Here is a 16,208-nt window from a genome sequence, read left to right on the forward strand (position 1 = left end):
GAGTACAGAGTTGCCACACCACGGTGAGGTTTGTCCTGTCATGGGGTTTCTGTCTCGTCAATTCCTGTTTTATTTTGAAGACCCGATTAACCTTCCTCTCGTTTCAGATCGCATTCCCCTCCTCATGTGCCACCTGTGCGTCTGACCTAATTGCCCCTGGTTTCCACCTGTGCCTCGTTACCTTGTGTGTTTAAATAGTCTGCCACAGATGGATGATCTCACATTTTGTAAAATGTACTGATGCATAATGTCTCTAGTGTCAGTGAAGTGAGAAGGGGTTACTTCTTTTCCATGACCTCTTTTTATGCTCCAATTTTCAGAGAAAATGTGCAGTTGTAGAAATTAGCCTTTTCTGATGTCACAAAGGGCACTGATACCTCTCCAAGGTGAACAACATTTTTTTGTTTTTAAAAAAAAAAAAAAAAAAAAAACAGAATACAGAATAAAATGAAATACACAGTTTTCTGTGAAGACACCACTTATTTTTGGGGATAATAAATGGTGAAATTGTGAGAGGATGCTCAATTGGACTCCAAATGCAGTATTAAGTTCCTATTATTGGTGTGATTAATATCCTGGTTGTGCCTTACCCTGCCTTACCCTTATCATAGGGATTTATCGATTGATAAGAATTTACACTGTTCTAAATACTGCTTTTTGTCTCACTTCACAAATTACAATTACAAATGGCACCTCACAAACACACCACTGCCTATTTTATCAAGCATCTATTTTCCACCTAATTCCCACATATTCTTAATTTTGGTATTGAACAACTGTCTCTTTTCACTTTGGTATGATAGTAAGGTCAAGACTAATGTACTAAACAACCTAAAATATTCTTATACACTATAATTTCACCTGTAGAGCATCTTCTCCTAAGTGTTTACTGGATGTGAATTGTGAAAAAACATGTAATCTACACGTGTTTCCTTAAACAAATGATTTGAAGCTCTTGACGATGTCAGCCTTTTCCCCACAGTTTCCCACAATTTTCCACAGGCAACAGCAGAGAATTAGGAAGAGAAGAGGGGCGTCTACCTCCAGCAGTTTCTGGCGTTTGATGAAGAGGCTTTCGGAGAGTTCAATGGCCTGTCTGGCCTTCCCCTCTTCAACACGCTTCCCTTACTAAGATCTCTGGGAAATGTAGTCTCCGTTGAAAAGGGGCGAATAATTACGCGTTGTTTGGGTTTTTTCTGCAAACTGTTCAAAAGGCTCGTAAGCATACTTGTGCCCTAAAATAGTGATATGGCAAAAAGTGAAGGGGTGTAATTTTCGTGTAAGCAATAACAGGGTTATATTTCCAAAGAAAACTACATATCCCACCTACCATTTCGCTTTTGCGCACACTCCGTGAGTAAGGAAAAGGACGGAGAAATGAGTTAGGGGAGCCCCTTATCCGGGATGATGTTACAGATTATCAACATGAAACGCGTTTTTGATTGTTCCGATGGATTTTTGTCGTTTGTGAAAACCTACTAATCAACTTTTGGATTAAAGTGAAGCTCCCAGTGGACTCGTAAGGCACCAATAAGTGGCTTTCTTCGTTGGAAGGGTGCCAGACACAACCGATAGTACCGTTAGTTTTTCCTCCTCCGCCGACAGAATGCCGCGGGACAACAAAACTCCTCTCATCCAGAAAATTGCCAAGAAAGCCAATGTCACTTTCAAAACCTTGAAAACGTCGAGCAACGACGACAAGAACGTCTTTGCGGACAAACAGAGCGGACTCATATCTTTAGTAACGGAGGTCAGGGCTGCCGACCTGAAAATCGTCCCCCGAAAACCCGCCGCGAGCTCGGCGGCGCCGGGGCGTGAGAACCCCCCGGTCACCTACATGCACATCTGCGAGACAGACGTGTTCAGCATGGGGGTGTTCCTGCTCAACGCCGGAGCCTCCATACCACTGCACGACCACCCGGGCATGAACGGGATGCTCAAGGTGTTGAACCCATTTCGTTTGTTTTCTCCCATTCTGTCTCCGCCGTGCTACTGTTAGCAGGTTGAAGCTAGCTGTGGTATGGAGGGATGGTGACCAAAACACAACAAGTTCAACTGTTATCATTTTTATTTCATTCATTTAGGGATAATAACCACAGACTCAAGTGGAATGACAAGTCTTCATCCATAAAAAAAAAAATGTTTAGTGCTCAAAACCCCCTTGTGACATCACAAAGGGCAGATGTCTGGAAATGGTGTAGCTCATACCTTGCAAAAAAGAGAGCAAAGGATGGACTTTTCTCAGTTCTAGAGAACTCACTGACAGGCTGAATACACGTTGTCCTAAAGTTAATTAAAATAATGTCAAAATTTCAAAACAACAGCAACAATGCAAATCACTTTGTGTAATGATACGTTAAGAGGCAATAAGTTAATACAACTTTACGGGAAATGACCGATATTATGCAGCCGTAAACCCTGTGCCGTTTGTAATACAAATGTTACAACTTTGTAGTCATCATGCAAAGTCCATTTATGTATACATATATATATATATATATATATATATATATATATATATATATATATATATATATATATATATATATGTATATATATATATATATATATATATATATATATATATATATATATATATAAACAAGTAATTTTGCTGATCTGCCAATTAACAAATTATTGAAAGCGAGGAAACCCATCATGTGGTAATTTTGGTGGTAGCTGCAGAAATTTGATTGTTTTTTTACTGACTTTAGAGGCTGGAATTAAATGCTCCAATTATTGCAGTTTTTTGTCAAAAGTTTTCCTTATCTTGTCAGCTCTTTGGAGTTCTATATGCTTAGCTTGTGCATGACTAAATAACAGTTCAATGACTTTTACCTGCTTCTGAGCATGGAATGGGTTCAGAAGCAGGTAAAGTGGAAGCATATTCCTCACTGTGCTTTTTCCTGATTGTAGTGTCACTTTCATGCCATATTGAATGACCAGGTGAACTTGTTTTTTTATTATTATCATTTTTTCAAAAGAAACAAAAACCAAAAAAATCAAATGTGTTGGTGGTAATTGCTTTTTATCTGTACGTTCATCAATAGACGCTGACATGGTGCTAGTAGTAATGGGCTTCCATACAAAGTTCTTGTCCATACATGTTTTGTTTCCCCCCTTTAAATGCACACACACACACACACACACACACACACATATCCATCCATCCATTTTCAATACCAGCTTCTTCTTGAGCTCAGAGTCACAGGGGTCTGCTGGAGCGGCCACATATAGAGACAAACCACTTGCACACACACACACACACACACACACACACACACACACACACACACACACACACACACACACCTACGGACAATTTAGAGTTTCCACCTAGTTTTCACCTCACATGCATGTTTTTGGACTGTGGGAGGAAGCTGGGAAGAAACGCAGAGAACCCACACAGACACTGGGAGAACATGCAAACTACCACACAGAAAGGTCCCAGGCCCGGAGTCAGACCCACAACCTTCTTGCTGTGTTCTTGCCGTGTCGCCACCACATATACATTGATACATACTTTTGTTTTGATCAAACAGCTGCTGTTTTTTTTAAATAGCTTTGCATGATGTGGAGTGAGAGTAACATTTCATGGACCTGGTCCATCCACACTTGGTCAGCAGTAAGATTGAAACATCCTCGGAGCCTCATCTTCAAATGTTTTCAGGGATCTCCACCTCACACCGCATCCCTCTCTGCTGCAGGTCCTCTACGGCAAAGTGAGCGTCCGCTGCTACGACAAGCTCCAGGATGGTGGTGCGGCCCCCTCACAGTTTGAGCCTCCGCTGGCCCAGTCCCAGGTGGGCTCCCTGCGGCGCTCGGTGCTGCGCTCGGTGGCCGAGTACTCGGACAACAGCGGGCCCTGCCTCCTGACGCCCGTTCAGGACAACCTCCACCAGATCGACGCGGTGGACGGGCCGGCCGCCTTCCTGGACATCTTGGCGCCTCCGTACGACCCAGACGACGGCAGGGACTGTCACTACTACAAGGTCCTGCAGCCGGCGGCCCAAGGGGAAGGAACTGATGGCAAAAGCAACGAGCAGCAGCAGGTGGAGGAGAAGGAGAAGGACGAAGAAGTGAAGTGGCTGCTAGAGATCCCTCAGCCAGAGGACTTCTGGTGCGTGGGGGAGCCCTACCCGGGCCCCACCGTCTCCGTCTAAATTTCACCTCTGGCCACAAGAAATCTACACTGCAGCGGGACATTGGACGGCAATTACGTGGTGAAATCCCTACATTCTTAGAGAGGAACTCTATTTGGACCCTGCGGTGAAGTTCAGACGTGAATGTCATTAAAACCTGGAAGTCGACGGGACTGAAACGAGTGGCTTGGAAGCAACTTTCCACGCAGTTTCAGGACTACTGGACTCGTACCTGTCAGCTGTCCAACACAAAGGAATTATTTTAAAGGTCCCATATTATAATCATTTTTGTTCTAAGGGCTGTGTTGCGGAAGCCTTGTTAGTTTTTTCCTTGAATCGGGAGATTGAACCCCATGTTTGAAGAAATCAAGCCAGTTTTGGTTTTGTGGCTGAAACTCACGTGTTCTGTCTGAAAGAAGACAGCGGCTCAAACAGTCCACTAATTCCATTAGTCCACTATTGGTGCTGCTCAATGTGACATCACAAAGGGCAGGAATCTTCCAGAGCTGTATATCTTAGCACACTACAAGCATAGAAGTTACTTTTTTTTTTTCCTGGGAATTTTATTGAAAAGATAGAAACACATTCTTTTGTTCGGAAACGGTAACGTTAACTTGGCGTAATGTGGGACCTTTAAGAATTAAATTTGCATTCCTTTCTTTGTATTTTTCTCAGGATGTCATGTTGCCTTACATTGCCAATGAATGGTGTCAGTCAAACATTCTGTGAGTTGTGGTGACGACAGAATTGTTGATCTTTGTGGATGGTTATTTTTCTCTGTTTTAGAGAACCTTCACATGGTGAAATACCAAAGCCTGTACCAAGAGTTGAAGCTGCCTTATCTGTATGAAGGGGATGTACTTTCACTAAGCGTGTTGTCTTCACTGTGCACACTTATTCTCTCTTAATTTACACGCTTGACATTGCGTTCAGTGCTTCATAAGGCCAATGTAACCGTATTCCAAAGTGGTCCACCACCTTCACTGAAACAAGATTACCACAATATTCATAACATTTTTCAAAGTATATCCTGTTATTCCAAAGATTCTCTAACTTTTTTTGTTTTGTCAATAGATTTTCATTGAAAATCAATGTGGAACACGGTTTGTAGAGTCTGTGGACAACAGTCTCCTGCAGCGTTATCTATTTATGGCAGACGAGTTTAAGCTGTGACCTGTGCCTGTTAAGTCATAATCTTATTTAATCATATCTAACTTTACCTAATTATAAATCTTATCAGGTTTTGATATTATTTAGCCATTTTAAAATAGAATTGAAAATGTCTCAATATCAGCCTGAGGTTTATCTCCGCCCCTGCCCCTCCCCCATCCCACCGACCACCTCCAGTCCTATCACAGCAGTTTAGTTTTGCCACATTCATTTATCTGTTATGTTATGTGCTTTGTTATTCCTCTTCCACACTCTGTCCGTGGTGACTGGGCAGGTTTGAAAGCAACTATTCCTACACACTTCAACACTGCTCAACTAAAGTGATGTTTTTTACACATTGTCTCATGTTAAAGACATGATCAGAAATATTAAACCAAGTCTTGCTCCCTCCCTGTAAATGGCAGGGAAATGGAAATTTGTGTGGGAAATATTTTTCTTTAAAAAAAAAAAAAACATCATACTTTTAGTTAGTGTACCACTGACACGCTGCTTGATAAACACTACTCCTTGCTTAGCCACCCTGCCAAACACTTCTGTCTTCTGACTGTCTGGCTCATATTAGTCTTCAAAGAGACTTTTGTTCCGGTTTAACAACGATGCTTTCATTATAATGTTGAATGTATGCAGAACAATAAAATTGCTGGGATTTATCATGAAGTATTTTATCTGTTTGCAAGTTCATGCAGAAGAGTCACTTGACCAAAAAAAGTGTGCAGACATTTATCTTTTCATGAGCAGTTGCTGGAAGACAATTCATTTCACACTCAGCCTTCTGAGTGCAGAGGGGCGTCTATAGTTTGCACTGTAAAACAGAAAATACTTGGACTAGATAACTGGACCACTGTCAAACTCATAATAAAAGTGCGTGAACAGAAGGTCCTTCCGGCCTCTCCTCAAAAATTTCATTCTGGTTGGAATCAAATTTTGGTAAGACGTGCAGCCAGTTCAACCAGTTCACCTTCTCCACCTGCAGCGCCACTGCAACCAGTGCAGTCTGCTCCAATGCTGCACCATCCTGTACTCCGCAGTTCAGCCCCAGTTTTATTCTCTGTCACTTTTTGCCTGTAAATGAAACTTTTTAATTAAACGGGTAACAAACAACAACTAAGACGGTTTTCGGTCATATATTTTTGCCAAGCCAGTTGAAAGCTGTATCACCACCACTGTATCAAACAGTTACATCGCAAACCTTAAATTTGCCATGAGCACCGTGAAGTATGAAATATTGAAATGTCCGTGAAGATGTCGTTGGACTCTGAGAGGAAGACGAAGCACCAGAGAACCCACACAGGTACTGGAAGAACATGCAAACTACAACAACAAACAGAGGTCTGGTTGGAAAGGAAACTGTGGCTTCTCTGCGGACTGGGGGAAGAACTCCAAATGACAGACTCAGGTTGAGGTACAGTTACACAACATGGTCAAGAATTATGAAAAAAATACAACCCATGAAGGTAGGAAACAGTGGTACAGACTATGCACTTTTAATACACAAATGAGGAGTTTATCATTCAATAAAGCACTTAATGTTGACATTAAAAGATAATATATAAGATATAGTGATGAAAGATTAGTTCCCATGGCCACACTGGTAAAAAAAAGAGTTTCACAACAGAAATTTATGCTTTGAAAATTCATGTCTTTTGGTCAGATCTGAAAATAACATTTTTCGAAATAAAACAGGACAAGTCACTTTACCATGATGCACTGTAACACTTTCCAACTTAATGTATTCAGTCAATTATGAAATGGATTATTTTGTTGAATTAATAATACAATAACACAATCAATGTTGTGGGTTCGATTCCGGGGCCCGGGCCTGGGACCTTTCTGTGCGGATTTTGCATGTTCTCCCTGTGTCTGCGAGGGTTCTCTCCGGGTTCTCCGGCTTCCTCCCACACTCCAAAAACATGCATGAGGTCAATTGAACATTCTAAAATTTCAGTGTGGTTTCACAAGCGTCTTTTCTGTTAAAATGACAAAATCATATTGCCTTTCAGTTATTAATGTTGTTGCTTTTTTTCCTCAACAAAAGTGCAAGGGTCAAGGTTAGATCTGGCAAGGATCAGAGGTGTACCATGTGCTCTGAAAAGAGAGAAGAATAAAAACAAAATAAATCACAGAACAGAACAACAGAATAAAAACTTTTTTTTTCTATCCTTTATGATGAGGGCACTTTTGAAAAATGTTTTATTTTGAATTGGTTTACATCAACATATATATACTTTCTAGAATAGAAATTCTACACTAGTTCTTATGATATTACGCTCAACAAATGAAGCTTCCATAATCAACTATGCCTTGTCTGCCTCCAACGGTGTGTTGCTTATTATCCGTATAACGTTGCAACGTTCACGTTTTACACCTGTACTGAAGACTGATGGTCATTATCACAATCCGGCTGCTGTGGCTCCATCAGCAGCAACAACTGAACAGGTGATGGTTCACATTAAAAGAAGCTAAATAATCAGATAAATGATTCCACTATTGCAATCTGAATTTCATGGAAACAATAATATAGACTGACTTTAAAAAACTGGTATTGCATTAATAATGTTCCCTTTCTCTTATAGTCCGCCTCATGCATGCATGCTTTCCTTCGGCAGCACCTTATACCACGGGATGCGACGTCCAGCCCTGCTTGTACTGCAACTGTAAATATTTTGTTTTCACTGTGAGGCATAAAAATGTTTATTTATTTATTCATTTATTTGTTTATTGTCAATACACTCAGCGGTGACAACACCTCACACACAGGCGTGTGCAAGTGAATGTGCCACAGTCTGTGAGCTGTTGACAAACAGTGAGGAGATTTCTTCAATCCACCACATCCCTCAGCCTATCTCCCGCTCTGCCTCCTGTTTTGATCCTCCTCCTCTCCAGGGCAAATTATGGGTTTCACACTTGTTTGATTTCATACCTGAAATCACAGCAAATCACAGCACTTTTTCTTCTTTTTTCCGGTTCGTCGGAACGTCAAGATTTCAAAATCATTTTTTCTCCCCTCTTTTTCTATAACGCAATTGGAATATAAATCCAAACATTTTCTTTAACGAATTGGTCTAAATATTATTGGGCATGTTCTGCGGGTCCATGAAGTATTTGAAAAGTTCCTAAATATAGATGTTTTTTGTTTATTTACCAAATTAGATTTCCAGGCGTGTTATATAAATAGAAACGCATTTGAACGGATTTCCCCAACTAACAAAAAAATAAAAAGCTCAATCGCATTACAAGAATTGGCTATAGCCACTTTAATGGTTACTGGCACAATGTGGTTCACGCCAGCATGTTTTTTTCTTAAACTCGACGCGACACCTAAATAAAAATTGAGTGGGTGAAAACTCTGAGTCAGAGACGCCACGATGACGCAAGGTGGGATTTACCCAAATGAATTTCCAACAACAGCTTTACGAGGCTCCTTAGAAAAAGGAATAACATAAAAACCAAGTCAAAGATGCGCAAAGCCCGCTCACCTCCACGCGTTGACTCCATGAGTAATAACGTAAACTGATAGCAGCTGTATTTATCATCCCCAAAACATTTAATAGGTCACAGAAATACACATAACAACAGAGAGACGAGGTAAACACATTTGTACTCCAAGGTTTGTTTGTTTGTTTGTTTTTTACACATGAGCCATAAAAACACTTCACACTTGAAGTTATGTCGGACGGGATGCGTACAAAAATAGAAACGTCTCCAAACGTTACAAATTAAGAGGACAAATGTACATTGCATTAGGAGCTTTTTTTTCCTGTATCACTCAGTGTGTACAAAAAAAGACGAAAAGGCACTATAAGGGAAATAAAGTCATCAACAGAGCTGTTAGAATGAACACACTGTCAATTCAATAACTTAAAACGACCGCCATAAAAAAAAAAACACGTTATTGCAGTTATTTCACATTGAAAACGCTCGTCTTCATTAGTTTTAATTTTTTGCGCAAAAACTTTTTTCGCAAAACTCATGTGGCCGCGAAGAAGAAAACTAAACCAAACAAAAAAAAAATCCCTTTTATAGTGCTGCCGCCCGTCAATATAATAATCATAGGAATGAATGGCTATATTCTATGTTCAGTAGACTGTGCAGGCAAAGTGCATTTCGTTTTGTTTATTTGTTTCTTCTTTTTTTTTTCTTCTTTTTTTTGTTTACTTTGTCAGCTCTGGAGCAGATGAGGTGGATGTTATGCGTTATTGCGCACGGTAGCAACAAAGTTTTTCTCCATCTCCACTTTAAAAAAAAAAAAAAAATTAGTCTCTTATTTTTTTTTATTATTATTTGTAATGTTTTTTTGCTTTCATTCTCTTGTCCGTCTTTTCTTTTTTAAATGGAAGAGCTATGAGATTCTGCTGCTGATGCCTCCGGTCGACCTCTCCGCGCCGGAGTTCCCGGCCGAGGAAGAGGAGGAGGAGGATGAAGAGGAAACGGCCGCGGACTTGCGCTCCTTCTGCCTCAGGTGGATCTTGGTGTGCCGCTTCCTCTCGTCGCTCCGGGCGAACTTGCGGCCGCAGAAGTCGCACGCGAACGGCTTCTCGCCCGTGTGCGTGCGGATGTGCGTGGTGAGGTGGTCGCTGCGGCTGAAGTTGCGCATACAGATGCGGCACTGGAACGGTTTGTGTCCCGTGTGGATGCGGATGTGCCGCGTCAGTTCGTCGGAGCGGGAGAAGCGCCGGTCGCAGCCCTCCGCCGGGCACGGGTAGGGCCGCTCGTGGATGGGCGTCTTGCTGGGTCTGTTGGGGTACTTGCGGGGCCGCAGGATTGGCCGCAGGGGCAGGTTCTGCGGGCTGTAGGCGGAGGGCAGCCGCGGCGTCGCGCCGTCGGAGCCTCCGCCGCCGCCGCCGCCGAGTTTAAAGTTCCTGATAGTGTTCAAAGGGGTGAGGGGCGGGGGCACGCGGAAGGTGTCGAGCGGACATGGCCCGAACGGCTTCCGGTCTTGGATGGCCGACGTGTGCATTTCCCTCTGACAAGGCGGCTGGAAGAAGCCCGAGTAGTCGGAGATGATGGGGAAGAGCGCGTCCGAGGCGGCCGGCTGCTTGGGGGACGAGTAGGAGGGCGGCGGGTAGGAGGCGATGGGACAGGTGGAGGTGGACAGGAAGGCGGAGGCGTCCTGGTAAACCTCCCCGCAGGCGGAGGAGGAGGAGTAGGGCGGCGGAGGGGAGTAGAGGTGGTGATGGTGGTGGTGGTGGTCCAGCTCGGCTTGGCTCTGCGCCGCCATGGTGCAGCTCAAGTTTCCGCCGGAGAAGTGACTAGGAGAGCCCGAGGAGACCGGGGAGGATGAGGCCGAGGAGGAGGGCGCTGGAGGCGGAGGAGGAGGGTGAGGATGAGGAGGAGGCGGCTGGGCCACGTTGAAGATGCCCGAGACGATGTTGATCACTCCTCCCTCGGGGTTCCAGTTGCCCGGGTACTGCGAGTCGATGGAGAACTTGCCCATGTAGGTGAATGTCTGGTTGCGGTGGCTCGCGGGCTGCGAGAAGCCGCCCGGGTAGGACGAGAGGTCCAGGGAGCGCTTCTCCACACCCATGTCCGCGCCCATCATCCCGTCTGTGGACACAAAAACACAGACTGGTCAGTCAGTGAGCCAAGGGGGCGTTTAACCGGTCAGTGCGCCCGAGCATTACGCACGACCAACACGCGACTCATTGGGAGATAAACTCGCTCTTCTTACCTGCTGACACGCTGACCTGGTCGTAATGCGCCCCGAGGTCGCCGCCGCTGGGGAATATCGCCACGGAGGTGGGCAGGCCGGAGGCGATGTCCTCCACCGAGTACACGCTCTCGGCCATCGGGTGCACGAAGCTCCCGATGTTCACCGGAACTTTCTCCAAAGTCTTGGCAGTCATGGTGACAGGACCGTGATCTCTTACACCTTCCTCTCGTCTGATTCTCTCTTCAAAAGTTTTCAAATTGTTGCTGTTGTTGTTGTTGTTGTTGTTGTTGTTGTTGTCAGAGGAGAAGAGTGTAACCCAGGCAGGACGCGGGCTACCGCTGCATGTCCCCGCCAGTCATCCGCTCAGCTGACAGTGTCACCGCCGTGCTTGTGATCAGATGTGGTTGGGAGCTGGGGGCCCGGCCGGCACCACGTATTTATGTGATGTCACTAACCAAATATGGAGCAAGTGAGCGCCGCCGATTGGTGGAGAGGCTCCGTGACGTCAGCCACACAAAAAAAGGGAATCACTTGTCAATGGAGGGAGAAGCGTTTCTGGCGCGTCCGCGTTTCCACTCTGTCTCCCCCTCTCTTTCTATCCCTATCTCCACGTTGTTTCGCGCACGCACACACGCACCGATTGGAAGCGCATTCACTGGAAAGACACTCGCACATCGCCGTGCACGGAGACCTGGACCAATAAGGGTCACCAACTTGACAACGCGCGCTCGCTCCGCGCGCTGCGACCAGCCCCGATCTCAAAAAGGAGGAATTCCGGTTGCGCTTCTTCACCCATAAAAGGTTATGATTCGATTCCGGAATTATGAGCGTCGGAAAGTGACGAACTTCATCTGTAGAACTGCGGCGGGGACAGACCGCGCGCGTGCTCGCGCAGCCATGCGTGTAAAGCGACGGAAGGAGAGAGTGTGAAAAAAAAACAAGTCAAATGAAAGTGATAGAGCGGAATTTTTTCCTTTGTGTTCGGAAACAGTTTTCTTTTTTTAAAAGCATCACTCATTTGACTTTAAGGCCTCGGAAAGGAAAAATAATAATAACTGTCTGGTTATATATAGTCATCTATAGAGGAAACCAGTATTTTTAGAGGTGGTACTGGTGGGCTATGAGAAATAGACAAGAGAGGGGGAGGAGACGTTGAAGTTGAAAGTGGTCTGCACAACCAACAAGAATTTAAAACTATAGAAATACTTTAGCGAGCCAGCCTCACAGCGTTTAGTACTGACACACATTGCCAAGGTACTTACTTGATTGAAATAATTTTATATTTTCTATACATTGGCATATAAAGCAATTAATGCAGATTTTGAATTCAAGCACTGGAGCTACTTTGTAGATTCACAGTGAATAAATATGAATTTTATGAAAAGGTCAATTCAAACTTAAACACAGGAAAAGAAACTGAGCGAAGCTACGTGTTCTTTTCGCTTAACATAATTTGGTACTTTTATTATACCCCAGAGAGTCCTGCTGATGGCCCCCTGAGGTGACCCTGTCCCCCCCCACCCCCCCCTCTCTCTTTCTCACACACACACACACACACACACACACACACACACACACACACACACACACAAGTGATTGATTTAGTAAATTCCCTCTGTGGGTGGACAAAGCTGACAGACAGAATACAGAAACCACTAAGCATCTTGTGTGGAATACAGTTTCCACTTTATATATTTGTCTAGATCGCACCAGAACCACATCATCACCATGCGTAGTCATGGTCTAAATATAGACCCACAGACACTGTGCTGCCAGAGTTTAAAAAACATATTAAAATACTCATCAATATTGTTTATAAGTTTGAAATCACAGGTAGACTACAGAATAAACTGCTAAATGACCAACACAATATTGGCAACTTGTCGGAAGATTAGTGGACAACTTGGACAAGCGCTGGCATGAAGTCATTTATTCATGCTGTAATATACACTTACCCCTTATGTAAGAGATCATTAGAGATGAACAGTGTTTTAATATGTTCTACCAGATCCTTTGTATCTTTTGGACTTCGCCATCCAGTCAGGAGATCCCAGAAAACGTTTGAAAAGTAGGCCCATACAAAAGTAGGCCCATACAAATGCAAGGTGATGGGGACAATTGTCTATCGCATTAAGAATGGACAGATCACACTTTTTTTTTATTATCACTCCAAGCAAGTAGACTTTATTACACTAGAAATGTGAGACAGCCTGTTGTGAGTCGTAAGTGCCGCATGTTTAACAGAACTCTTTTCCCTCATTCTAATTCATTTTTCTCCTTTTCTTATTACTAAGTCTCTCTTCTTCTTCTCATGCCCAAAAATAGCACACAACTTTCTTTCTCGTTTCTTTGAAGGACAGTTTGTCACCGTCACTGGCTGCTTGTGTCAAATCTAATCCTGACGGTGATTGGTTGCAATAGGATCAGTAAAAATTCTCAACTGCAAATTTCTGTAATCCAGCTGCAGTTAACAGTTAACTCTAAACAAAGTCCAACAAGGGACAAACAATGAGGGTTAGTATGAATCTTGCTATAGCTGTGGTATTTTTGTATTGATGGGATGACAGCAGGGGATGTGCAACTAATATTGTGCAGGGACAAATCTGATTGGTCCACCTGAACATGGTGGACCATGGAGGACCATGAAAATAACAGAAGAAGAAAAAAATTGTCCCTGCTCTGTTTCCCTACTCTCTCAAAGCACTTTCTCTGATCTTTATATCAGGTGGATAGATATGTGAGATAGATGAAAACACGTAAGAAAACATTCACTCTGGCCACCATCAGTCTGCTTAGTGACTGCTCCACCCGTCCACCCCAGCCAATGAGGATGATAAGAGTCTAAAGGTGCCCCCACTGAGGCGCTAGATCTGCTTCAATGTGTCAATGTGCATCTAACATAAGGTCTGACTAATGAGAGCACTGTTAACAGCTTCACACTCTAACATTCATGCACACTTCCTTCACATTAATCAAGGTCTCATCAATAGGTCATGTCAATACTTGGTCTGTCCATTTAACTCCTGCCTGAATTTGTGTGTGTGTGTGTGTGTGTGTGTGTGTGTGTGTGTGTGTGTGTGTGTGTGTGTGTGTGTGTGTGTGTGTGTGTGCATGCGTGTGTGCATGCAAAGGTAAACAAAGAGGCTGTTAAAGGACGAAGAAAACTCAGAAATAATGCCTCTAACTATTTGTTCCATCATTATACAGGGCTGCTGTGTGAACACACACAAGCAGTTCAGGTCATGTTTAAATCAGCTGAAAGAAAACTGTGAGGAAAACAACAGAAGAAGAAAAAAATTGTCTGTATTTAAGGTCATTGAAACGGGAGTACTTTGGACCTAAATGCAACACACAGAGATGTTTAACCATTTCAATTCCAAAACTTAATGAGAAGGTCCAGACAACAAAAATGTTCTGTCCTGTTCTGACAAAAAGCCAAATCCAAAAGTTTCTCTTTTCACAAAAGTCCAGAACAAAAAAAAAATCCTCTACTTCCAGAAACCAAGAAGGTCACAACAAAAAAACCTTCCTCTTATCAAAATGTCAAAATCTCAACTCCAAAAGGGAAAAAAAAACAAAACTCAACGCTCACGTTACCAGGGGAGAGGCCGGCAGCAGAAACAGGAACAGGGAGGGTCGACAACAGGCAAATCAGCCTGGAGAAACGTGCTGGAGTGACATCATGCATGGCAGAGGAACCACCTGGCAAACAGGTGGGGAAGGGGGTGGTGTGGTGAACAGGTGTGAGCAGTGGATGCTACTTTTGATGATTGTGGAGTCGTGGTGCCTTCACGGGGAAACAGAGAAACCAGTTGGGTTCGGGTATCAAACCATGACAATCATGATGATGGTTAGAATCTTTTCGAACCAGGTTTTCCTCCTTCACGGTGCACATTCCCATAAGAGAAAGTGTCCAGGATAGATCACTCTCACCCAAACAGTTATAAGGACTGTCCTTTTCAAAAATGGTCAATGAATTGATTGCATTATATCGCTTTGATTTAATTTGTTGAGGATACGTTATTGCAGCAAACAGCGTTCTTGTTCAGATTTTCTGCATCGCTATCTGAACATGTCAGTTCCCTTGGTATTAGAGTTTGCATAAGTGTCAGTGTGCACAATTTACTAATGTACACATCCACAATAGTGAAACTGTATTCCCCAAGGAGTATTCAGAGAGAATATCAAGTAATGTGTTCAAATCATTCAAATGGGAAAATGGGAAAAAGGTCAGTTGATGTCCAGGAGGGACTGCTACTGAAAGAAGATTGTTTTTTGACGTCTATGAAACACAACCCCCAGATAAGGGTGTGATTTTAACATCAGTTTAAAATGAGTCAGATTTTGTGACGCCTTCATCCACGTTTCCACTGCATGATCTTTGCAGGGTCGTTGGTGTGCGTCTGCACAGCAGGGACCCCGGGGGACAATCTGCTGTTACTTCAACGAGGCCTTAATGAGTACAGGTGGGGTCTACTCAAAGCAGGATGTGACGTCTTCTTTGAGTTTTTTTTCTCCATGTAGTTCATGAAGTTCTACTGCCTACCTTAGTAGTACAGTAGTGCGCCCCTGAGACTGGTAACTGGCAACCTGCTCAGTGCATCCAATACAGAACCCTAGCTTGACAGGTGGAGCAACCTCTGAGCAGCTCTTCAACTCTTCAACTTCAACTTCCTCCCATACGCAGATCTACCAACTGTACTACTGACCTACATCCAGGGGTGCCACCACCCACCAGTGGCCTTTCCAGTCAGAGGCACTGGAGACCTACACACAAGTTCCCGCTAGCAGTAATTATCAACACTTGATCGTTGACTGTGTGGGCTGAGTTGGCAGCACGGGGCCCACAAAAACAACAAAAAAGAATCAACTGTCACATGTATTGATATACTGTGGTATACTAATGTTACAGTTAGGAGCAATTACCCTCTGCAATTAATTACCAACTGCTATTGTGCCCCCTTAGAAGGATTTTTTACCATTTTTGCTAAAATGGACCAAAAATATACACTTGTGCAGGCAAAATTAAAAAAAAAGTATTTCTCCTTTTGTGGTTGGTTAAATTTAAAATTAAACCCCCCAAAAATCCTACTCCTGCGCTCAGACCATATAGCGAGATATCAGCATGATGAGAAAGGTGCAGGAAACCTCGCCATCTGTTTAACAAGTGCGGGCCTGTGCATACACTTGGCTGCCTGGCCGCCTGTGTGAATTGTGTAAAGGACATCCCAGTTAATTCCCTGTCA

General features: G+C 43.5%; 2 protein-coding genes across 3 annotated transcripts; one reads left to right on the forward strand and one right to left on the reverse strand.

The window, feature by feature from the left end:
* Positions 1 to 1,340: 1,340 nt before the first annotated feature.
* Positions 1,341 to 5,967, forward strand: adoa (2-aminoethanethiol (cysteamine) dioxygenase a). The gene is made up of 2 exons (XM_076034814.1): positions 1,341 to 1,942; positions 3,708 to 5,967. Exons 1-2 carry the CDS (start codon positions 1,607 to 1,609, stop codon positions 4,161 to 4,163), a joined length of 792 nt encoding a protein of 263 aa, XP_075890929.1. The 5' UTR covers positions 1,341 to 1,606; the 3' UTR covers positions 4,164 to 5,967.
* A 2,580-nt stretch (positions 5,968 to 8,547) lies between these two features.
* On the reverse strand, positions 8,548 to 11,396 carry egr2b (early growth response 2b). Of its 2 annotated transcripts, none has more exons than XM_076034815.1 (2): positions 10,981 to 11,396; positions 8,548 to 10,856 (listed from the first exon to the last, which is right to left on the reverse strand). In XM_076034815.1, the coding sequence occupies exons 1-2, from the start codon at positions 11,153 to 11,155 to the stop codon at positions 9,652 to 9,654; spliced, it is 1,380 nt and encodes a 459-aa protein (XP_075890930.1). In that variant the 5' UTR covers positions 11,156 to 11,396; the 3' UTR covers positions 8,548 to 9,651. The 2 variants fall into 2 exon arrangements, with proteins under 2 accessions (XP_075890930.1, XP_075890931.1); XM_076034816.1 differs by having other exon boundaries at positions 10,997 to 11,129.
* Between the last annotated feature and the right edge of the window lie 4,812 nt (positions 11,397 to 16,208).

Source organism: Nelusetta ayraudi, unplaced genomic scaffold (assembly GCF_046127955.1).
Source record: "Nelusetta ayraudi isolate G7.1 ecotype Tasmania unplaced genomic scaffold, CSIRO-AGI_Nayr_v1 ptg000042l, whole genome shotgun sequence".
NCBI classification, from domain to species: domain Eukaryota; kingdom Metazoa; phylum Chordata; class Actinopteri; order Tetraodontiformes; family Monacanthidae; genus Nelusetta; species Nelusetta ayraudi.

Bases quoted from the DNA above. Each gene is read 5' to 3' on its own strand.
- adoa (XM_076034814.1), top strand. From the start codon at position 1,607: ATGCCGCGGGACAACAAAACTCCTCTCATCCAGAAAATTGCCAAGAAA. The intron at 1,943-3,707 runs GTGTTGAACCCA...TCTCTGCTGCAG, and splicing joins GCATGAACGGGATGCTCAAG to GTCCTCTACGGCAAAGTGAG.
- egr2b (XM_076034815.1), bottom strand. From the start codon at position 11,155: ATGACTGCCAAGACTTTGGAGAAAGTTCCGGTGAACATCGGGAGCTTC. The intron at 10,857-10,980 runs GTAAGAAGAGCG...TTGTGTCCACAG, and splicing joins CCAGGTCAGCGTGTCAGCAG to ACGGGATGATGGGCGCGGAC.